Consider the following 24,099-nt stretch of genomic DNA (forward strand, 5'->3'; position numbering starts at 1 on the left):
GGGTACACTGGTGGCATGGCTCACTATCCATGGGGGAATCGTGGGGTACACTGGTGGCATGGCTCACTATCCATGGGGGAATCGTGGGGTACACTGGTGGCATGGCTCAGTATCCATGGGGGAATCGTGGGGTACACTGGTGGCATGGCTCACTATCCATGGGGGAATCGTGGGGTACACTGGTGGCATGGCTCACTATCCATGGGGGAATCGTGGGGTACACTGGTGGCATGGCTCACTATCCATGGGGGAATCGTGGGGTACACTGGTGGCATGGCTCAGTATCCATGGGGGAAACGTGGGGTACACTGGTGGCATGGCTCACTATCCATGGGGGAATCGTGGGGTACACTGGTGGCATGGCTCACTATCCATGGGGGAATCGTGGGGTACACTGGTGGCATGGCTCACTATTCATGGGGGAATCCTGGGGTACACTGGTGGCATGGCTCACTATCCATGGGGGAATCGTGGGGTACACTGGTGGCATGGCTCAGTATCCATGGGGGAAACGTGGGGTACACTGCTGGCATGGCTCACTATCCATGGGGGAATCGTGGGGTACACTGGTGGCATGGCTCACTATCCATGGGGGAATCGTGGGGTACACTGGTGGCATGGCTCACTATCCATGGGGGAATCGTGGGGTACACTGGTGGCATGGCTCATTATCCATGGGGGAAACGTGGGGTACACTGGTGGCATGGCTCACTATCCATGGGGGAATCCTGGGGTACACTGGTGGCATGGCTCACTATCCATGGGGGAATCCTGGGGTACACTGGTGGCATGGCTCACTATCCATGGGGGAATCCTGGGGTACACTGGTGGCATGGCTCACTATCCATGGGGGAATCGTGGGGTACACTGGTGGCATGGCTCCGTATGGGGCGCCTGTGCTAGCAGACACAAGGCTGCCTGGCTCCTTTCACGAATTCTCCACTATGGATCTGCCCTGTCCAGCAATCATCTACCATAATCATTGTGAGGGCGACCCCTACAGATAAGAGAAAGCATACATAGGGCCAAATGAAAGCTACACTAGCCACAGTGCGGACTGCGGAGGCACCTACGTCCCATACATGTCACATAGTGGCACGAAGAATACTCATATACAGCATTAAAGACTATATATAAATATGCCCATGGCTAATGGCTCTCGTCTCTCTTCCCATCTCGTTACTACAGGAACACCGACGCAGTGACGACAACAGAACGCGACCTCACTTCAAACGTCATGTCCCTTCGCGTGAGGTCACATCCGGCGTCCTACGCGAGCATGCGCAGTGCGGGTAGAGAAGCCGCTGGGTGTATGCGCATGTGTGCCGGTCAGTTCTGTGGTGCTGAGGCTTTGTCACATCTGTGAGAGTGGAGAGCTGAAGCTGTGCAGGCCTGGACCCTGAGCTGGGGAAGGCAGGTGGCTGTCATCATGTACGACGCAGATTTACTGCAGTGGGAGGGGGAGGGGGAAGAGAGGCCATCATGTTACCATAGATTAGGCAGTGTCATGTCTATAGTGTTTGTACAGCAGCAAGTGTTGTATGAGAAAGGTCATAATTAGTGGGAGAATGTGTAATGTCTTCGCAGGGCATAGGCACATCTATGTGGTCCTAGTGCTGGGCTCACAGGTCTGATTGTAGTGCACGGGTCTACAGACATATATATATATATATATATATATATATATATATATATACACACACTACTCTGCAAAAAATTTAGGCATGTGTGAAAAAAATGCTCCTAAGTAAAAATGCGCTTCCAAAGCTAGAGTTAAAAGTTTATTTTATTTTAATCAATGAACAAACTGCAAAATGAACTTCAAAAGATCAATCTAAACCATATCAATATTTAGTGTCACCGCCCTTTGTGCCTTTAAAACAGCATCAGTTCTTCACGGTATACTCTCACAGTTTCTGTAGGAACTGAGCAGGGAGGTGGTTCCAAACATCTTGGAGAACTAACCACTGATCTGTGGCTGTAGGACTGCACAAATCTTGCTTTCTCCATGTAATCCTAGACAGGACCTTGTGAGGGCCATGCCATCAGCTCCAGGACCCTTTGTTCTTCCTTAAGCTACAGTTAGTTCTTAATGACATTGTGTGCTTGGGGTCACTGTTCTGCTGCAGAATAGGTTTGGAGCGAATCGGACGCCTCCCTGATGAATAAGCATCTGCCTGTATGTCTCAACATTGGGTACACCAAGAAATGGGCAACGTTGTGGACTGTAGATGCAGTCGTCTGCAGAAAAAACTTAAGTCGGCAGATGAGACCCATCATGCTTCTCTTCAAAATCAGACTATATCTGGCAGTGACATCACCTCAAATTGTCAGAAACCAGTGGGGCCCAGCTGTTCAGATTCAGACCAAATGAAAAAAATGTAATCGATAAATCGCCTTCAAAGGACCAGACCCACACCAAGCTCACTATCCACGAACATATTGCGCTCTTCCCACAGGCAACCATAGAGATTAGCAAAACTTGGTGTGAATCTGGTCCCCATAGGTGTAGCCCAGCTATGGCCTGGGGGCGCATCTGGGTGGCACCTGATACATTAAATACATATATCTGTGTGACTTTTTTAGAGAGTTCTGAAAAAGAGCTTAAAAATGCCAGAAATAATGCATTGCAATATCAAAATGACTTGCTGTGTATTTCTTCAGTCTTTTTGATCTTCACTTTTTAAGGCTACGAAAGTCGTGAAGCGGCTAAAAGAAATGACTTGTTCATTCTTCAGGAGGTCCCCTAGTTTACATATACAGTTTTCATTAAAAAAAAAAAAAAAAAGCTCCACAAAAACAGCCGAAAAGATGCTTCAGGAACCTTTCCCGGCATTTTCTAAAAAAGTATTCTGCTTCAAAAGTTCAGTGGTTGTGCTGTCATCTATAATTCACTATGTGCACATCCCCTTAGTGTCACAGAAAAAACCTCAGTGGTGCTTTTAAAGAGGGATATCTTTTAGTGGAAGGGAAAATATAGAGGTGGTACCATTCTGCTGAGCTACATGGACTCCTCAACTGCATCCCATCTGGCCAAGACCATTATTTCTCTGTATGCTATTGTTTCTCCAGTATGTTTCCCCCGTATGTATGTGCTTTTCAGTGATGGGTTCTTGACTTCTGGGATAATGTGTACTCTCATCTTGTTACCGGTTGTTGTCTTTTCCAATGAGCTGGGTCATCTCACAATTTGTCCATATTGCTTTATTTGTTCTTCAGCTTGGCTAGGTCCAGGATCTTCTAGGTTACTTTTTGCTATCCACTGGAGTTATAAAAGTCGGTGTCAATGAGTAAAGGGAACCTGTCAGGTCCTCCATGGCCTCCAACCCGGCAGCATTGAACTATATGTGATTAATCTCCCTCCCTAACCAGCCCTGTATAACATAATTCAGTTCAATAAATGTTTAAAAAAGCATTTATGTTATACAGGGCTGGTTAGGGAGGGAGATTAATCACATATATCACCCAGCTTTGCACACAGACTTCCCTCTGCTCTTTGCTTTCATATGGTATGCCTTTCAGCTAACCCCCGCTTGCCCTGTGTTATTTATGACATTGTTTACTTAGGCCTGATTGTATGCATCTGGTCCACCCTTAATTCTCTGACCAAGATGAGCAGAGACCACTCCTCTCTGCTCCACACCTGAACGCACTTAGTTTTCCATATATTGCATAGCACAAGTTTGCATGACCTCAGTCTGCAGTGTGATTTCTAAAAGTGTGGATTACATTAGAATTAAAACCTGAATTGAACCTGAAGGGAACTGAAGGTAACTGGCCTGACACTGCAAACAATGTTTCTGTTTGTTGTCACTTTTACCCCTATAATCTTTCACTTTCTGCTACCTCCCCCAATCCCCACACCAAGAAAGGAACTGTTCATCTCCTCTTCAATCCTCCCCATCCATCTCACTTCCTCCTCAGAACTGTTCCTTAACATACAATCCTCTGTCTCAAAACACAGGCAGCCCCCTCATGCCCTCTCCTGCTCCCACCTGCTAACACTATCCCTGCTCCTTCTCACTGCTGGTGATATCTCTCCAAATCCTGGTCCTCCTCACCACATTCCCACAGTCATTTCTACCTCCCATCCATGCTCCATCACAAACTTCCGTAACCTCTCTAACCTTATACCCATTCGCCCAGCCCCCGCTTCCCCAGTCCCACTAACAGGAGCTCTGTGGAACGCTCGCTCTGTCTGTAACAAGCTTTCCTACATCCATGATCTCTTTGTTACTACCAAACTTTCCTTCCTCGCCATCACCGAAACCTGGCTCACCCCTTCTGACACAGCCTCTCCTGCTGCACTCTCTTACGGTGGCTTCCACCTTTCTCACACACCCCGCCCCAGCAGCAAGCATGGCGGAGGAGTTGGTTTTCTCCTGTCAGATAACTGCTCCTTCACCCCAATCCCACTGCCACCCTCTGTTACCCTCCCTTCCTTTGAGGTGCACTCTGTGCGCATCTACTCCCCCTCCAACCTCCAACTGGCTGTCATTTACCGCCCCCCAGGGCCAGCCACCATCTTCTTTGACCACTTCACCACCTGGCTACTTCATTTCCTTTCTGCAGACATCCCCACTATCATCATGGGCGATTTTAACATCTCCATTGACACTTCCCTCTCAGCTGCCACTAAACTTCTATCTCTCTCTTCCTCCTTCGGCCTCACTCAATGGTCTTCTGCAGCCACTCACAAAGATGGTCACACACTGGACCTCATCTTCACCCGCCTCTGCTCCCTATCTAACCTCTCTAACTCACCTCTTCCTCTCTCTGACCACAACCTTCTCACATTCTCATCTCTCTCCACTCCATGTCTAGAGTCCCCACCCCACAAACTTTCACACCCTCGCAGAAATCTTAAACATCTTGACCTACATTCATTCTCTGAATCCCTGCTACCTCTCACTGACATAATTTCCATACACAATGCGGATGACGCTGCCGCTCTATATAACACCACAATAGCTGTAGCTTTGGAATCTGCTGCCCCACTTACACATACCAAAGCTCGCAAAATCAACAGACAGCCCTGGCACACCAGCCTGACCAAGGAACTGAGGCGAGCTTCCAGGGCTGCTGAGCGCAGATGGAAAAGATCCCACTCCAACGACCACTTAATCGCATTCAAACAGTCCCTCACTACTTTCAAGACCGCACTCGCCACAGCTAAACAAACCTACTTCTCATCTCTCATATCCTCCCTGTCTCACAACCCTAAACAGTTATTCAACACCTTCAATTCTCTCCTCCGTCCCCCAGCACCTCCTCTCTCCCCACTTATCTCTGCTGAAGACTTTGCCTCATTCTTCAAGCAGAAGATTGATAACATCAGAGACAGTTTTGGTCAACAAGCCCCAGAGCCCTTCCTCCCAACTTCCCTACCCTCCACCTCCAAAACCAACTACTCCACCATTACAGAAGATCAACTCGCCACTCTACTCTCAAGATCGCATCTCACCACCTGTGCACTTGACCCGCTCCCATCCCACCTCATCCCAAACCTCACCACAATCTTCATCCCAACCCTAACCCATCTCTTCAACCTATCACTAACAACTGGTGTTTTCCCCTCAAGCTTTAAACATGCCTCCATCACACCTATCCTCAAAAAAAAGCCCTCTCTTGACCCATCCTCTGTATCTAGCTATCGCCCTATATCACTTCTCCCCTATGCCTCAAAACTACTGGAACAACACGTCTACCTTGAACTGTCCTCCCATCTCTCTTCTTGCTCCCTCTTTGACCGCTTACAATCTGGCTTCCGGTCACACCATTCCACTGAAACTGCCCTAACTAAGGTCACCAATGACCTCTTAACCGCCAAGAGCAAGCGACACTACTCTGTCCTCCTCCTCCTCGACCTGTCGGCTGCCTTTGACACAGTGGACCATTCCCTATTATTACAGACCCTCTCATCCCTTGGCATCACAGACTTGGCCCTATCCTGGATCTCATCATACCTAACAGACCGGACATTCAGCGTCTCCCACTCACACACCACCTCCTCACCTCGCCCCCTATCTGTCGGAGTCCCACAAGGTTCAGTCCTTGGGCCCCTGCTCTTCTCCATTTACACCTTTGGCCTGGGACAGCTCATAGAATCTCATGGCTTTCAGTATCACCTCTATGCTGATGACACACAGATCTACATCTCTGGACCAGATATCACCTCCCTACTAACCAGAATCCCTCAATGTCTGTCCACTATTTCATCCTTCTTCTCCGCTAGATTTCTGAAACTTAACATGGACAAAACAGAATTCATCATCTTTCCCCCATCTCACGTGACCCCCCCAACGAACCTATCCATTACAGTAAATGGCTGCCCACTCTCCCCAGTCCCACAAGCTCGCTGCCTCGGGGTAATCCTTGACGCTGATCTCTCCTTCAAACCACATATCCAAGCCCTTTCCACTTCCTGCCGACTTCAACTCAAAAATATTGCACGAATCCGTTCATTCCTCAACCAAGAATCTGCAAAAACCCTAGTCCATGCCCTCATCATCTCTCGCCTTGACTACTGCAACCTTCTGCTCTGTGGCCTCCCCTCAAACACTCTCGCACCCCTCCAATCTATTCTAAACTCTGCTGCCCGACTAATCCACCTGTCCCCCCGCTATTCTCCGGCCTCTCCCCTCTGTCAATCCCTTCACTGGCTCCCCATTGCCCAGAGACTCCAGTACAAAACCCTAACCATGACGTACAAAGCCATCCACAACCTGTCTCCTCCTTACATCTGCGACCTCATCTCCCGGTACTTTCCTACACGCAACCTCCGATCCTCACAAGATCTCCTTCTCTACTCCCCTCTTATCTCCTCTTCCCACAATCGCATACAAGATTTCTCTCGCGTATCACCCCTACTCTGGAACCCTCTACCACAACACATCAGACTCTCGCCCACCATCGAAACCTTCAAAAAGAATCTGAAGACCCACCTCTTCCGACAAGCCTACAACCTACAGTAACCACCGATCGACCAAACCGCTGCATGACCAGCTCTACCCTCACCTACTGTATTCTCACCCATCCCTTGTAGATTGTGAGCCTTCGCGGGCAGGGTCCTCTCTCCTACTGTACCAGTTATGACTTGTATTGTTCAAGATTATTGTACTTGTTATTATGTATACCCCTCCTCACTTGTAAAGCGCCATGGAATAAATGGCGCTATAACAACAATAAATAATAATAATAATAATAATAATATAGCTGAATACTGCTGGATTGGAGGCCTTGGGGGACCTGACAGGTTCCCTTTAAGTTCAAGTTGTAAATATATTTTTCTATTACATAAGATCATCTCCACACTGCTAAAGCAATAATGTAAATTGGTTTTAAAATCCTCATAAAAGTTGGACTTAATGCAAACTTTGATTATCTTTGTGTATCTGTTTCCACCTTAGACTCACCCCGTGCATCACAAACACGGTCCTTTTTCTGAGGCTTCAGTATGGAAAAGAACAGGAATCAGGTGACTAAAAGAATATTAAAGCTCACCCTAGAGATCATTTATCTGCTGACTGGAGAGGTGAGAGACACTCTTCTGGCACTCCCTTATAAACTATGGGAATGTGGATTAGGGGTAGATATTGGGAGCATGTCTCATTTTAGGCAGTTGTACTAACACTACAGGTGCAGTGTGAACATATACATTAGCCTTATCTGAATTATTGAACCCTGGATGCCATAGATAAGAGATTTTAGAAATCATGTCACTCTTATCTGCTTCAAAAGTTAGCCATACTTTGAAGTAACCAGTGGTGTAACTAGAGTCCAATTGGCCCTGGTGTAAAAGTTGGGTATGGGTCTTACCCCACCCCTCTGAATGTTGGACAAATGTATAGGTCTTTGTAGCATTCTAAATCCTATGAGGACATATGTGTTGCCCCCATTTCCCTCATTATGTAGTAATGACCCCCATCCTGTAACAATGTACACCTTCCAGCTATATATGTCCCCCATCCTGGGCCCCTTCCTGATATATATGCCCCCCATCCTGGTATATATATGTCTCTGATCATGGGCCCTTTGCAACGTAAGTGGTGAAATCACTGTGCCGTGGACCGAGGTGAGCCTGTAAGGGCGACCATGAGGCGAATACCTGACTCTTCTCTAGAGCCCCTGATGGTGGGGTTAGACTTGACTCTGGATGGACGCCAGGTGCTACTCCAGGACACACGGCAGCTGATACCCCAAAGGCAAAGGTAGATGGGATGGCCAGGAATGGGTAGACTTGGCTGGTATAGACAGGTATGGCTGGTATACAGACTGGCACGGCAAGTGCAGGCAGGTGCGGCTGGTATACCGGCAGGTACCGCAAGTGCTGGCATGCACAGCTGGTATACAGACTGGCACAGCAGGTGCAGGCAGGTATGACTGGCATAGTCAGGCACAGCAAGTGCAGGCATATACCACTGCGATACAGGCAGGCACGGCAAGTTCGGCTGGTATACAGACTGGTATGGCTGGTATACAGGCAGACACTGTAGGTGCAGGCAGTTATGACTGGTATAAAGCTGGCAAAGCAGCTGTAGGCAATTATGGCTAGTATACAGGCAGGCACGGCAAGTGCAGACAGGTGCTGGTGGGGACAGCGGATATGCAGTCGGGCAGGTGCTGGCAGGCACAGCTGAAATATAGGAACACACAGCAGGTACAGGAAGACCGGTACAGGTAGGAAAAGGCAGGTACTAGGGACCTGAGAACTACGAAGCGAACAACAAGGCAGAGTGAACACGTTGCTTAGGCACCTCCCATTAGGTGGAGGTGCCTTAAATTGGCTGGGGACACTTTAGGACACCGCGCGCTGTCCCTTTAAAAAGGAGGAAGCACGCTAACGCGGGGATCTGCTAGCCGTGCACAGACTCCAGGCAGCAGGAGGAGTAAGTGCGGGATGGGGTCCGTGGCGGTTAGTGAGTCTGCGTCCTTGTTGGGAGGTGGGGGGTAGAAGAGCGTGCGCTACCCCCATCCTGGTATATATATGTCCCCCATTGTGGTATACATGTCCCCATCCTGGTATACTGTGACAAGTAAAAGTTTGGTCACCTCTGGTCAACATTACTGTTTTTGTTAACAGTTAAAGGGGTTGTCCACTACTTTCAATTAACCCCCCAATGTATCCCCCCGGGGCCCCTGATGAATTGTGTGATTACCTTCCGTTGCCGTTTTCGCCTGTGAGCGGCGCTATTCCGGCGGCTGAGTCCGGGTCACGTGACCCCCAGGCTGCAGCCGCCGCTTATTTCCGCCGACGTCACGTCAATTTCCAGACTCTGGAAATTGACGTGACGTCAGCAGCAGGCGTGACCCCAGGCTAACAGTCAGCAGTCACTCATAAAGAGTGACTGGGCTGTGGGCGGCGCTGGGGGCTGCCTGCGGGGCTGTGCTGGGGGCGGGCGGGGCTGTGCTGGGGGCGGGCGGGACTTGCTGGGGGCGGGGCTAGGCAGGGAATCCACGATGTGATGTGCGGGGCTCTGCGTGCCTGTGCCGGTATGTGCGGGCCGGCGCCGCCCGCACATACCGGCACGCAGAGCCACGGCCCGCACATACCGGCATGCAGAGCCCCGGCCCCGCTGCCTGCGGGGCTTTGCTGGGGGCGGGCGGGGCTGTGCATGTGCTGGGGGCGGGGCTAGGCAGGGAATCCTTGATGTGATGTGCGTGGCTCTGCGTGCCGGTGCCGGTATGTGCGGGCCGGGGCTCTGCGTGCCGGTATGTGCGGGCGGCGCCGGTATGTGCGGGCCGTGGGGTCTGCTGCGGGGGTGGTCTTTGGGGTGTGTGTGTGTGTGTATGTGTGTCTCTGTGCAGGCATCGTCCGATGGGACTACAAGTCCCATCGGGCTATGCCTGCTACAGTGACAGTGAGTGACACATTAGCCAATGATGGGACAGTAGTAGTCCCATCATCTGGCTAATGTGTTGAATGTAAAAAAAAACAAAAAAAAAACACATATACAGTACATACACACATACAGAACATGCGCCATGCGACCACATGCGCCATGCGACGACATGCAGCATGCGACGACAAGCAGCATGCGACGACATGCGCCATGCGACGACATGCAGCATGCGACGACATGCAGCATGTGACAACATGTGCCATGCGACAACATGCAGCATGCGACGACATGCAGCATGCGACGACATGCGACATGCAGCATGCAACAACATGCAGCATGCGACGACATGCGCCATGCGACGGCATGCGCCATGCGACTGCATGCGCCATGCGACGACATGCAGCATGCGACAACATGCAGCATGCGACAACATGCAGCATGCGACAACATGCGACATGCAGCATGCAACAACATGCAGCATGCGACGACATGCGCCATGCGACGACATGCAGCATGCGACAACATGCGCCATGCGACGACATGCAGCATGCGACAACATGCGCCATGCGACGACATGCAGCATGCGACGACATGCGCCATGCGACGACATGCGCCATGCGACGACATGCAGCATGCGACAACATGCAACATGTGACATCATGCGACATGCCACATACAGTACATACATACATACAACATACATACAGTACATATAACATAGAGTACATACTCACCATCACTTGTCACTTTGATTCCCGAAGCCATTGTCATCTGTAAAAAATATTAAAATAATAAACAAACACTATACTCCCTGATCCGCAGAAATCCAATTAAAACGAGTGTCCCTCGACGATCTCCCGTGGAGAGCAGCAGCATCTGCTGATGCAACCACTCTCCAGGGGCACCAGGAACACAATGAGGGGAGGAAGGTATCCTTCCACAATGTATTCCCCACAATGTATTCCTACGCCCCTGTGAGAAAATAGTCCCTAGTCTCACTTTATGGCATGCTGTATGAGAAAGTTCCCACGCAGCTTTTTGCCATAAAGTGAGACCAGTGAACTATAGTAACCTCAGTGATGCACTGCAGGAGCCATTGTCTCCTGTCAGTGTGTCACTGAGGGTCCTATAGAGCAGTGACATTACCCGATGTCACTGTTCTATAGGGGAGGTCGTCGTGGGACACTCGTTATTAATTGGACTACGGCGGACAGGTAGTATACGGTTTATTAATTTACGTTTTTTTCAGGCACTGAAGTATGGTAAGTATGGTTAAATGAAGTGTTTTATTAACCCTTTTCTTACTATTGGATTAATAACGGATAGGCGTCTTATTGACGCCTCTCCGTTATTAACCCGGCTTAATGTCACCTTACAATAGCAAGGTGACATTAACCCCTTATTACCCCATATCCCACCGCTACACGGGAGTGGGAAGAGAGGGGATAAGTGCCGGAATTGGCGCATCTTACAGATGCGCCATTTCTGGGGCGGCTGCGGACTGGTATTTGTAGCCGGGGGGGGGGGGGCAATATCCATGACCCCTCTCTAGGCTATGAATATCAGCCCGCAGCTGTCTGCGTAGCCTTTCTGGCTATAAAATATAGGGGGACCCTACGTCATTTTTTTTTGGGGGGTCCCCCTATTTTAATAGCCAGTAAAGGCTACGCAGACAGCTGCGGGCTGATATTCATAGCAGGCTACAAATATTGGCCCCCGGCCGTCGGCTTTCCCCCTCTGGCGCAGAAAATTGCGCGGGAGCCCACGCCGTTTTTTTTCCGTTTTTTAATTAAATTAAATGCTCATTAAGGCCTGTTTCACACTTGCGTCGGTACGGGTCCATCGCTATGCGTCGGGCCTACATACTGACGCACGTTGTGAAATTTGTGCACGTCGTGGGCAGCGGATGCAGTTTTTCAACGCATCCGCTGCCCATTCTGAAGTCCGGGGAGGAGGGGGCGGAGTTTTGGCCGCGCATGCGCAGTAGAAAATGGCAGACGCGAGGGACGTGCCAACGGTCCGCCAAAACACGCATCCGTTGCACGACGGACGCGACGTGTGGCCATCCGTCGCGATCCCTCACTAATACAAATCTATGGGTAAAAAACGCATCCTGCGAGCACATTTGCAGGATCCGTTTTTTTCCCAAAAAGACGGATTGCTAAAAACGCAAGTGTGAAAGTAGCCTTAGGCTGCTTTCACACTAGCATCGGTAAGGGTCCGTCGCGCTGCGTCGCTAATAAAAGTCTATGGAGAAAAAACGCATCCTGCAGACAACTTTGCAGGACGCGTTTTTTCTCCAAAACGACGCATTGCGATGTGCAGTGCACGACGCTAGTGTGAAAGAGGCCTTAGAAACATCGGCCTTTCTATTATATATCTATGGATATATCTATCCATAGATATATTTATAGATAGATACATAGATGTATCTATCCATATATTTGGCTGCTTTCACACATCAGGTTTTTGCCGTGAGGCACAATCCGGCGAGTTTTGAAAAAAACGGATCCATTTTTTTCCGCCGGATCCGTTTTTTTCTCATAGAGTTGTATTAGCGCCGGATTGCGCCTGATGGCCACACGTTTCATCCGTTTTTTACCGGATCCATCAAAAAAGCTGTTTCCGCCGGATGGAAAACACATACAGTGGAACGTTTTTTCTGTCCGGCGAAAAAACGCACAGCGACGGATCCGGCAAAAAAACGCATGAAACTGAGCTGTGAAATGATGAATCCGGCCTTGGAATCCGTTTTTTCATGCATGTTTCCATTCAAATCATGCACATTTTCCGTTTATTTACTTATTTCCAAAAACGGCATTAAAACCGCGCATAAACCGCACCAAAAAAAACATCAAAACTGCACCTAAAACTGCATCAAAACTGCACCAAAAACTGCATCAAAACCTGGTGCAGTTTTGCAGTTTTGGTGCAGTTTGCAGTTTTTGGTGCGGTTTTGATGCAGTTTTTGGTGCGGTTTTGATGCAGTTTTTGGTGCGGTTTTGATGCAGTTCTTGGTGCGGTTTTGATGCAGTTCTTGGTGTGGTTTTGGTGTGGTTTTGATGGAGTTTTTGGTGCGGTTTTTGCGCAGTTTTGATGCAGTTTTTGGTGCAGTGTTGATGCAATTATGGTGCGGTTTTGATGCGTTTTTTTCAGTTGTGATGCGTTTTTTATGCAGTTTTTTGCACGGTTTTGATGCATTTTTTAATTTGCTTTTGTTGCGGTTTTTGCACGGTTTTTAGGCGTTTTGGTGCGCTTTTGAAAGGTAAATAAAGATGTATTATTGAACAAAAAAAAAAAAGATTTGTGATGTCATTATTGTCCAACCTTCTCTTTTACATTTGTCCAACCCACACTCCATTAAACACACAGATAGACAGATAGATGATAGATGAAATTGATAGACAGATCTACATATAGATAGATCTATAGATGCATACATCTATCTATTCATATATCTATCTGTAGATGTGTCTGGATAGATATATCTATTGATAGATGTATGGATAGCGTAGGGTGTGTGTCCACTGTCCGGATTACATCCGAATAAGCTGCAGATTGGATGCTGCGTACTTCTAGTCCCATCGGATGATGCCTGCACACACACCCCAAAAGACCCCCCGCACAGCCCCGCACACACACGAACAGCCCACAGACCCCGCACACACCTGAACAGTCCCGCACAGCGCCGCACACATCCGATCAGCCCACAGACCCCGCCCGCACACACATACATGCACATCGTCACCGCCCACACACTTCCATCCTCCCGAGCTGCTGCGTTTCTCGGACCCACATCCGCAGCAAAACTGCAGATCTTTTTTACATCTGCGGTTTTGCTGCGGATGTGCCCAAGTCAATGAAAGTCTAAAGGTGCAGAAATGCTGCAGTTCGGCACAAAAGAAGTGACATGCTGCGAGAAAAAAAAGCTTTGTTTCGGTGCGGCTTTTTCCGCAGCATGTGCACAAGTCTGCGGCTCACATTGACTTACATTGGTTGTGCACTACACTGCGGATTTGATGCAATTCAGTGCGGCAAAAAACCCTGCGGATCTGCAATCAAATCCGCAACGGGTGCACACAGCCTTAGCATTTAGGGAACCTAGCAAAAAAGCCAAGCAAAAAACTAGTGTGGGATTGCACTTTTTTTGCCATTTCATTGCACTTTGAATTTTTTTCACATTTTCTGTTACACGACATGGTAAAACCAATGGTGTCGTTCAAAAGTAGAACTTGTCCCGCAAAAGATAAGCCCTCACATGGCCATATTGACGGAAAAATTATGGCTCTGGATAGAAGGGGAGCGATAAACGAAAAAAGGTCCAGGTGTGAAGGGGTTTAGAAACATGGATATGGACATATCTATGGAAATAGACATAGATATATCTGTATGTATCTATCTATCTATCTATCTATCTATCTATCTTTCCCTCTATCTGTGTGTAATGGAGTGTGGGTTGGACAAATGTAAAAGAGGAGGTTGGACAGAAATTACATCACAAATCTTTTTGAAGCTAGAGGAGGGAGAGGAGGGAGGGGTTGGGTGTGTTTTGGAGGGGGTGTGCCAGGTTCGTGCTTAGTGGCAGTGCAATGCATCATGGAACTTGTAGTATTAGAGCACAATAACTCAGGAGAAAGGAAGTTGTCGATTAACCCCATGAGAGCTGTATCCAGCACTAAAGATGTGCTGCTACAGCATGATAAAAGGTAATATTGCTAAAATAAAGACAGTGGATGTTTTCAGTGGCACATAATAGCAAGATTTATGAAAAAAAAAAAAAGGTTATAGTAGTGGACAACTTCTTTAAGCAAGTTGAAGATGTTATGATCTCTAAAAGGGCTAAAGTTAAAGATTACACATTTGCTTTGTATTTTAGGCAAAAAAAAATATATTGTCATTTTTTACATTTAAAAATTTACAAAAAGGAAAAGGGGCCAATGCAAAAGTTAGGGCAACCCTGCATGGTTAGTAACTAGTAGCACCCCCTTTTGAAAGAGTCTTTCAATTCTTGTTTGAGGGATTTTCATTTATTCCTTTGAAAATTCTTCCAGTTCTGTGAGATTCCTGGGTTATCTTGCATGCATTGCTATTTTGAGTTCTAGCCACAGATTTTCAATGATATCCAGAGCAGGGGACTGTGAGGGCTATTGTAAAACCTTGAGCTTGCGCCTTTTTAGGTAGTCTATTGTGGAATTTGACATGTGAATAGGATCATTATCCATTTGTAGAAGCCATCCTCTTTCCAACTTCAACTTTTTTTTAACTGATGGTGTTTCCATCAAGAATTTGTTGAAATTTCATTGAATCCATTCCCACTGTGCATGAAATGTTCCCCATGCCATTGGCTGCAACACAACCCCAAAGCATGATTGATCCACACCCATACTTAATGGTTGGCGAGATGTTCTTTTACTGAAATTCTGTGCCCTTTTTTCTAGACAAACTACCTTTGATCATTGCGGCCAAAGAGTTCTGTTTTAACCTCATCGGTCCACAGGACTTGTTTCCAAAATTCATCAGGCTTGTTTCTATGTTCTTTTGCGTACTTCTGACTGAATTTTATGGTGAGGACACAGGAGAGGTTTTCTTCTGATGACTGTTCTGTGAAGGCCATATTTGTGCAGGTGTCTCTGAGCAGTAGAACAATGTACCATAACTCCAGAGTCTGCTAAATCTTCTGAAGGTCTTTTGCAGTCAAGTGGGGGTTCTGATTTGCTATCTAACAGTGATGAGTGAACGTTCTTGGATAAGGTGATATCCAAGCATGCTCGGATGCTAACTAAGTGACTTTGGCATGCTCGAATAATATGTTCTAATCCCCACTGCTGGATGTCTCGCGGCTGTTCGACAGCTGCAACAAATGCAGGGATTGCGTAGCAAACAGGCGCGAGACATTCAGGCGCAGAGACTCAAACACATTATTCGAGCACACCAAAGTCACTCAGTTGGCACCTGAGCATGCATGCTTTAGAAGAACCCATGGCTGCTGTTTTTGGCACAGGGTTAGAGGAGGCTGGGTTTTTATATAGCTGGGAAATTTGCATCACCTGGCTTTACCGAACGATGATAATGAGCAAGCCATAACCCTACCTGGCTAATTAAGGTCTAAAACATTGGTCAAAGTTATCTGAGCTCACAAATCTCCAAAGGTGCCCAATCTTTTGTTTCGGCCCATTTTCCTTTTTGTGATTTTAAAAATGCAAAATGCAAAAAATTATATTTTTTTTTGCCTAAAATATGAAAGAAATGTGTCATCTTTAACTTTAGCCCTTTTAGAGATCATTTCATCTTCAACTTGCTTAACTGTTCACAATAACAGTAATTTAAACCAGGGGTGCCCAAACGTTTACATGCCACCGTCTATGTCTCCCATCCTTGGACTCATCTTGGAATATATGTCCCCTATTCTGGGCCTATCATGGAATACATGGAGGATGTCCTGTGTAATATATCTTCAGTGCTTATTTAGGCAAGACATTCCGGCAGGCAGGACTTGTGTGGACTCTAGTAATGTGACCTTGATGACCTCATTGCAGGTATTTGTGCACTTCTATGTCGCTGCCTACTTTTGATTGATTGGTCATTCTCATACAGGAGGCAGAAGTACACACCCCAGTAAAAACACCCACTTAGACTTAACTAAAGGTAACTCATTAGGTGTCAAATATTTGATTGTTAATATCTCCATAACAGAGAGGCAAAAAAAAAAAAAAAAAACGGCTTTTTATTCCAATATTCCATGTTGTGTCTAGTTCAACATAAAAAATTTGGTGAATTGTCCTCAATAAAGTATAGTTCACGATGGCTCAGTTGTTAGCACTGTTGCTTTTCAGCGCTGGGGTCCTGGGCTCAAATCCCACCAAGGACAACATCTGCAAGGAGTTTATGTTCTCCCCGTGTTTACATGGGTTTCCTCACTCTTAAGACATGCCGTTGGGGAATCTAGATTGTGAGCCCCAATGGGGACAGCGATGATGATGGCTGTAAAGCACTGCGGAATTAATGGCGCTATATAAGTGAGTAATATAAATTTAATAAATCTGTTCATACAGACTTATATTGTGTCCTATCTTGTAATAGAACTATGTGCCAAAGAAAAAAGATATGACCACAACACATCAGTCACTGATACGTGAGAAAAACAATGAGCAGAAGATCTTGGACCTCACCAACAAGATCATTGAGCTGCTGACCGGAGAGGTGAGTGCCGCTGCGAATACTGTTACCTTATACAGTAACACAATGTATCTGGTTGATGATGTATTAATGTGTGTGTTAGTTTCCTATGAAATGCCATTGTGTATTCTTTTGCTTAGGATGAAGATTGTTCAGAAAACCAAATAGATTTCTATAAGGAGATAAAGGTGGAAAAATGTCATTCGCTGAAGTCTATAGGTAAGGGACAATTAATTTTCTTTAGTAAAGAAGACTGTTATAGACATTTGTACAAAATATTAGAAAAAGAACAAAAAGTGAACAAAGTATGAGATCGAGCACTGTTATATATGGAAAAAATGTTAAGCCATTTCCTCTATAAATGGTCATCAGTGTCTAACTGTGTATTGGAGGTTCATTGACTGGGGTGGGAGGTTGTACAATAGGGACGTATAAGTTGTGCCAGTGGTACATTGCTAAGTCTTTAAGGGTATGTTGCACATGTTTCGGATTTCCGCGGCGGATTTGACGCTTCGGATTTGACGCTTCGGATCCGCAGCAGTTTTCCATGTGTTGTACAGTACCATGTAAACCTATGGAAAACCAAATCCGCAGTGCACATGCTGTGTAAAATTCCATGCAGAAACGCAGCGGTGTATTTTCCGCAGCATGTCAATTCTTTGTGCGGATTCCGCAGCGTTTTACACCTATTCAATAATAGGAATTGCTGTGAAATATATGTGTGTGTGTGTATGTATGTGTGTGTGTGTGTGTGTGTTTGTGTGTGTGTGTGTATATATATATATATATATATATATATATATATATATATATATATATATATATATATATATATATATATATATATATATATATATATATATATATATATATAGTGTCACTGGCAATAATGTAACATCTGTCTTGAAAAGCTGCAGGTCGCACCCAGGTGTTAATATGTATTTTCCTGAGACAAGTAGACTTCTGTCTCCAATCTCAACAGGGGGTCCTGCTGGAGGCCAAGAAAAAAGGTAACATTTGGCACCTCCTATCTCTTGGAATAGAGATGTTAATTACGGCCTGATAGTATCTCTGTGAGAACCTTTACACAAAGGATCTCAAGAGAAAATAATATATTCATTGGGGGGCGCGGCCGTGGTCCAATCAAAAAGCAAGCAATTATGATATTAACCTGAGGGGCTGGTCTAGAAACCTGACCTCCAGACTAACGCTATAAATCAGGGCTGTATACAGGGAAACGTGTTCACATGTGATGGCAGCCTGAGATGCTGATGTGTTCCACCAACTCCATTCCCCCCCCCCCCCTTCCCTCAGGGGGCAGAGAGCAAACTACCAGTTAGATGATTTCTGTAAGTTTCTCCTGTTTATTTTTATACTGTTTTGCATAAGTTGTATGTCTTTTTATTATCATATTTTTATGCCTTTTCTTACTGTAAGCACTGAATCTTTTTTTTTTAATTAAAGTATAAAACTTTAACAAGTTGAACCTTGAATGTTCTAAAAGAATCCATAGCCTAAGGTGTGTGAGCCTTATGAGTGGTAGACATTATTAGTCCTAATATTTCCGGGACTCATCGCCCGTGTATTCGGTGAGTGGTGGCAGCGTGTATGAGCGGGTGTGTGGCCTGGGTCGGTGTGTGATTTATGCTCCCATTACAGCATAGGACAGAGGTTGAATGCTGGACTGAGAGTGGGGAGATAGATTAACCCTTGCAGTCACAACCCAAGTCACGTGCTGAGAGCGATTTCAAAGATAAAGCCGTGTGCACTACTACTAGTGGTGCCCAGGTAGTTTCCCACACCATGTAATATTGGAAGAAAGAACCTGGCACTCAACTTATGCTTGTGAGATTTTAATCGTAGTAGCCAAAAACTTTTCGGTCCTATATCTGGACCTTCATCAGTTACGTATTATGATGAAAAAAGTAAATGACTGTAGTGTCATATAAGGCACAGCATGGTCTGCGTCTGGTATTTGCGCAGATAGGTTTAGGCACACAGAATGGCCTTATTCACGCTGATAGGTGCTGTGCTTGTGTCCAGACACGGTATCCCCGCTTGTCTGAGACAAGTGGTATGGCCTTTTCTCCAAAGTCTCCCACCAGCCATTTTTCAACATAACACCAGACTGCATGTTGCTTATGCTACTGTGAGCAGCCAAAACACCTTAACGGTGCTACTATGACCTGCAGCATCTCCGGATTTGTCTCTCATCTGGGACGTCATTGTTGGCAATTTTAAAAAGAGCTGTCAGTGGCAAATTGTGATGATTTTCCCATGTGCATTGTCACGTTCGCGGTGGCGCATGTGGTTTATGTCCCCTCTGTGCCAGGTAGCCTCTTTGGCAGTCCTCTGTACTGCAGCTGCTGAAAAGGGGTCACGCTGACACAGACTACATTTGGAGCCTGTTCAGCTTCAGGATTCAGGTACTGCTGGATTGGCTTAAGGTTCGGGATCCGCTGGAGCGGCTACAGAATTCAGGTACCGCCGGAGTGGCTTCAGGGTAATGCACACACTATTCAGGAATACAGGAACAGAATCAGGATAACTAACTACAGTAGAGTAGGACAGGACAGAGGACCTGGCAGCATACAGTTACATACACATGAGTTGTAGGGAAACTACAGGGGTTGCTCAGGCACCTCCCTGCTGGGGAGGATGCCTTTTATACTAAAGAATAGGGGAGCACTAAAATGAGGATGGATATATGACATGTGATATCTATTTTTTGTGTTCAATAAAAATCTATCTGATTTAAAAAAAATAAAAAAAAATAGGGGAGCGTGCACACACTTGGCGCACTGCCTGGAAACCCGTGTGGCGTGCATAAGAAGCGGACGCAGGGGAAGGTCACTGCATGGCTGATGCTGCAAGTATGTTGGCATCCCTGCATGGAGGGGGAACAGGGACCATGCAGGGACGTCGGCATTAGTATTCCTCAGACAACCTTTAATAACCTAATTGATAACATGACAAGTCATGTAAGTGCATGTGTTTCTACATGTGGCATTCATACTCAATACTGAATAATGCAAGATTTTTAACCGTTTTGTTTCTATTTTTTGATCATTTGCATATCATTATCATATCTGTCCAGAGGTGTAGCTAGGGTTTTGGTTCAGGGGGGCAAAGCTTCTGAGTGGGCCCCTAACCAGGTAACCTTGATTACAACTGGGTGACGCACCCTAATAGTGAAGAAGAACCTCAGCAGATGACCGCGATGTTACTGAAAATAATCTCTATACAAAGAGCAACATGGATATTACCGCCATATGGTCAGTGGTAGATACCAGTCCTACAGAACATATAACAGATCAAAGTACAGTTACAGTTGGTGACTTACAGCTGACGTTCTTTCTGATGGAGTTGTTCACTTTTCCGGTCTTTTCCATCTGGCCCAGACCGACACAACTTCTTCCACCCCGGACTCGTTTGCAGAGAATAAAACAAAGACACATTTCACTTCTCATATTTTCAGCACATAACCATCTATTCCCAACCTGCACAAACTCCTCATCCTACTGGTACCCTAATGCTGCTGCAGCTTGTGTCCCCAATACTGTACCTGCTTTATGGTTCTCTGTGCCCTCTAAATTCTAAAGCACCCCTCTAGAATATAGTAATACCGGGTGCAAGTGACCTAGAAAACAGTGCCCACATTTTGTCCCCTAGAAAGTAATATTGCCCTGTGTGCCCCTTTGATAGTCACAGTAACCTGAGTTACCCACTTAACATTGAATAATGTCCCGAGTCTCCCCCCTGTACAGCTCCCCTATACACAGCATGATGCTCTCTTATACATAACATGATGCCTCCTCACTGTAATGTACCCCCACACAGTATACTGTCCCCTTAGTAGCCCCCAAGCTGCTTGATTGCTTCAACACTGTGTGATGGCCCCTTCACTGTAACCCCACACTGTATGATGGCCCCCTAGATAGCCTCCATATAGTATAATGTGCCAAATAGTCCTCAATATGGTATAAAACAATCCCCATAGGCCTGTATAGCATAATGCATTCCCCATATGCCTGTATAGTATAATGGATGCCCCATAAGCCTGTATAGTATAATGCATTCCCCATAGGCCTGTATAGTATAATGCACTCCCCATAGATTTGTATAGTATAATGCTCTCCCCATAGGCCTGTATTGTATAATGCATTCCCCATAGGCCTGTATAGTATAATGCACTCCCTATAGGCCTGCATAGTATAATGCAGTTCCCATAGACCTGCATAGTATAAAGCACTCCCCATAGGCCTGTATAATATAATGCACTCCGCTAGGCCTGTATAGTATAATGCACTCTCCATAGGCCTGTATAGTATAATGCACTCCCCATAGGCCTGTATAGTATAATGCACTCCCCATATGCCTGTATAGTATAATGCACTCCCCATAGGCCTGTATAGTTTAATGCACTTCCCATAGGCCTGTATAGTTTAATGCACTCCCCATAGGCCTGTATAGTATAATGCACTCCCCATAGGCCTGTATAGTTTAATGCACTCCCCATAGGCCTGTGTAGTATAATGCACTCCCCATAGGCCTGTGTAGTATAATGCACTCCCCATAGGCCTGTACAGTATAATGTACCCCATAGGTGGCCAGTATAGTATAATGCACCCCCATTAGGCAGTCAGTACAGTATAATGCACCCCTATTAGGCAGCGAGTACAGTATAGTGCACCCCCATAGGCAGCCAGTACAAAATAATGCACCGCCATAAGCAGCTTGCATAGTATAATGCACCCCCATAGGCAGCCAGTACAGTATAATGCACCCCCATTAGGCAGCCTGCATAGTATAATGCACCCCCATAGGCAGCCAGTACAGTATAATGCACCCCTATTAGGTACCCTGCATAGTATAATGCACTCCCATAGGCAGCCAGTACTGTATAATGCACCCCCATTAGGCAGTCTGTATAGCATAATGCACCCCCATTAAGCAGTCTGTATAGTATAATGCACCCCCATTAGGCAGCCAGTACAATATAATGGACCCCCATTAGGCAGCCTGTATAGTATAATGCACCTCCATTAGGCAGTCTGTATAGTATAATGCACCCCCATTAGGCAGCCAGTACAATATAATGCACCCCCATTAGGCAGTCTGTATAGTATAATGTACCCCCATTAGGCAGCCAGTACAGTTTAAAGCGAACCTGTCACCCTCCCCCCAGGCGTTTTTAACTAAAAGAGCCACCTTGTGCAGCAGTAATGCTGCATTCTGACAAGGTGGCTCTTTTAGTTCTGGGTGCTGTAACTGCCGAAATAATCAGATTTGTAATTTGTCCTAAATACCTTGTCTTCAGCTTCAGTCAAGGAGGCAGGCCTTTCCCCCCTGCTGCAGACGCCACACAGCCGTCACTCAAATCTTCTTGGCGCCGGGCGCCGCCTCCTCACCGCTGTTTTGAAATGAGCTGGCGCCTGCGCTCTTTTCTCCTGCCTTGGGCAGGCGCAGTGAGCGCTGCCCTTCTGTCCTCATATGCAGTCTAGCTGACTGCGCCTGTGCGGCCGCCCTGCCTGTGAATCCCTGCCCCGCAGTGTCTTCTGATTTATTCTCACTGCGGGGCTGGGATTCACAGGCAGGGCGGCCGCACAGGCGCAGTCAGCTAGACTGCATATGAGGAGAGAGGACGGGCAGCGCTCACTGCGCCTGCCCAAGGCAGGAGAAAAGAGCACAGGCGCCGGCTCATTTCAAAACAGCGGTGAGGAGGCGGCGCCCGGCGCCAAGAAGATTTGAGTGAAGGCTTTGTGGTGTCTGCAGCAGGGGGGAAAGGCCTGCCTCCTTGACTGAAGAAAAGGTATTTAGGACAAATTACAAAACTGATTATTTCGGCAGTTACAGCACCCAGAACTAAAAGAGCCACCTTGTCAGAATGCAGCATTACTGCTGCACAAGGTGACTCTCTTAGTTAAAAACGCCTGGGGGGGGGGGGTGACAGGTTCCCTTTAATGCACCCAAATTAGGCAGCTAGTATAGTATAATGCACCCCTATTAGGCAGCCAGTACAGTATAATGCACCCGATTAAAAAAAAAAAAACAAAATCCAATACTCACCTTTCTTCCTCCTTGTTCTCACGGTGCTCTGAGCGCCCACTCATCTTCAGACAGTGGGTGCTGAGTAGTGACATCATCGCGACCCCTGCCAGTTTCGGTGTCGTCAGACGCTGACAGGGGGATGATGGGAGATGGAGCGTAACGCTCCCTCGCTCATCAATGCGGTCAGCTGTATTGGCATGGCTGGCACCGGGCCCCCCACTGCCTCAGGGGTCCCATAGTGGCCAGGCGGCAGTGCAGGGAGATCATGTCTCCCTGCTCTGCTGCAGAACATAACTGTATTGGCACGCTGTGCACGCTGATACAGTTACAGTAGCGTAGCTCCAGGTGGGCCCCCTCAGCGCGGGGCCACCGCCCCCTCTGCACCCCCAGTAGCTACTGTGTCTATCCTGTGATTTCCAGAATGAGATAGTGTTATTACCCCACTTAGCTAAGATATTGGCTCGGACAGGGGGGCTGAGGATTTTCAAATCTAATTTACCCATATAGCTTTTGATCAGCTGCAGGCACAAGCAGACTACTTGCACTATGGAAAGCCGTTATAGGGGACTCCATGGTGTTCCCCAAAAGGACAATCTTACTGAGACACTAGAAATTATATTGTGGGGAATTAAAGTATTAGCGATACACTGTTAGCTTCCCTAGAAAGCATTAATTATGTTTTGTTTACAGATGGTTCCAGAAATTTACTATTGAAATGTCACAGTTCTCTTTATCCAAATGGTTGTGCTGAAGATACCAAAGTGGTTACAGAAGAATCCCAGGTACCATTTTTCACATACCTATAAATGAAAGTTATAAATACCTGCAAGTTATTATTTTACCCTGAAGTTCTCTTTACAGGAAAAAAACTTTATTCCTTTTCCTTATTGAGTAACCGTGGATTTCATAAATCAGTAGGTCTCTTGAAAATAAGAAACCTTGTAATATAACTTATTAGAGAAATCTGCTTCTTTCATCTCCTGGACTGATCATTTATTCTGAATTCAGTGGAAAAATCTGTATAGATTGA

At 46.6% G+C, this 24,099-nt stretch overlaps 1 protein-coding gene across 9 annotated transcripts in view; it reads left to right on the forward strand.

Annotated features, from left to right (window-relative positions):
* LOC143767189 (uncharacterized) overlaps window positions 1–24,099 on the forward strand; it is a 56,276-nt gene that overhangs the window by 23,040 nt on the left and 9,137 nt on the right. Inside the window, exons 1-5 of one of the 9 annotated variants that reach the window (XM_077255298.1) lie at window positions 1,162–1,413; window positions 7,410–7,534; window positions 16,923–17,042; window positions 17,159–17,237; window positions 23,760–23,851. In XM_077255298.1, the coding sequence (XP_077111413.1) occupies window positions 7,457–7,534; window positions 16,923–17,042; window positions 17,159–17,237; window positions 23,760–23,851 (369 nt within the window). In that variant the 5' untranslated portion in view covers window positions 1,162–1,413; window positions 7,410–7,456. Of the gene's footprint in view, window positions 1–1,161; window positions 1,432–7,409; window positions 7,535–16,922; window positions 17,043–17,158; window positions 17,238–23,759; window positions 23,852–24,099 lie in introns of those variants that run through there. The other 8 variants (XM_077255301.1, XM_077255303.1, XM_077255304.1 and 5 more) reach the window with 8 other exon arrangements.

The sequence above is a fragment of the Ranitomeya variabilis genome, chromosome 4 (assembly GCF_051348905.1).
Source record: "Ranitomeya variabilis isolate aRanVar5 chromosome 4, aRanVar5.hap1, whole genome shotgun sequence".
In the NCBI taxonomy this organism is placed as follows: domain Eukaryota; kingdom Metazoa; phylum Chordata; class Amphibia; order Anura; family Dendrobatidae; genus Ranitomeya; species Ranitomeya variabilis.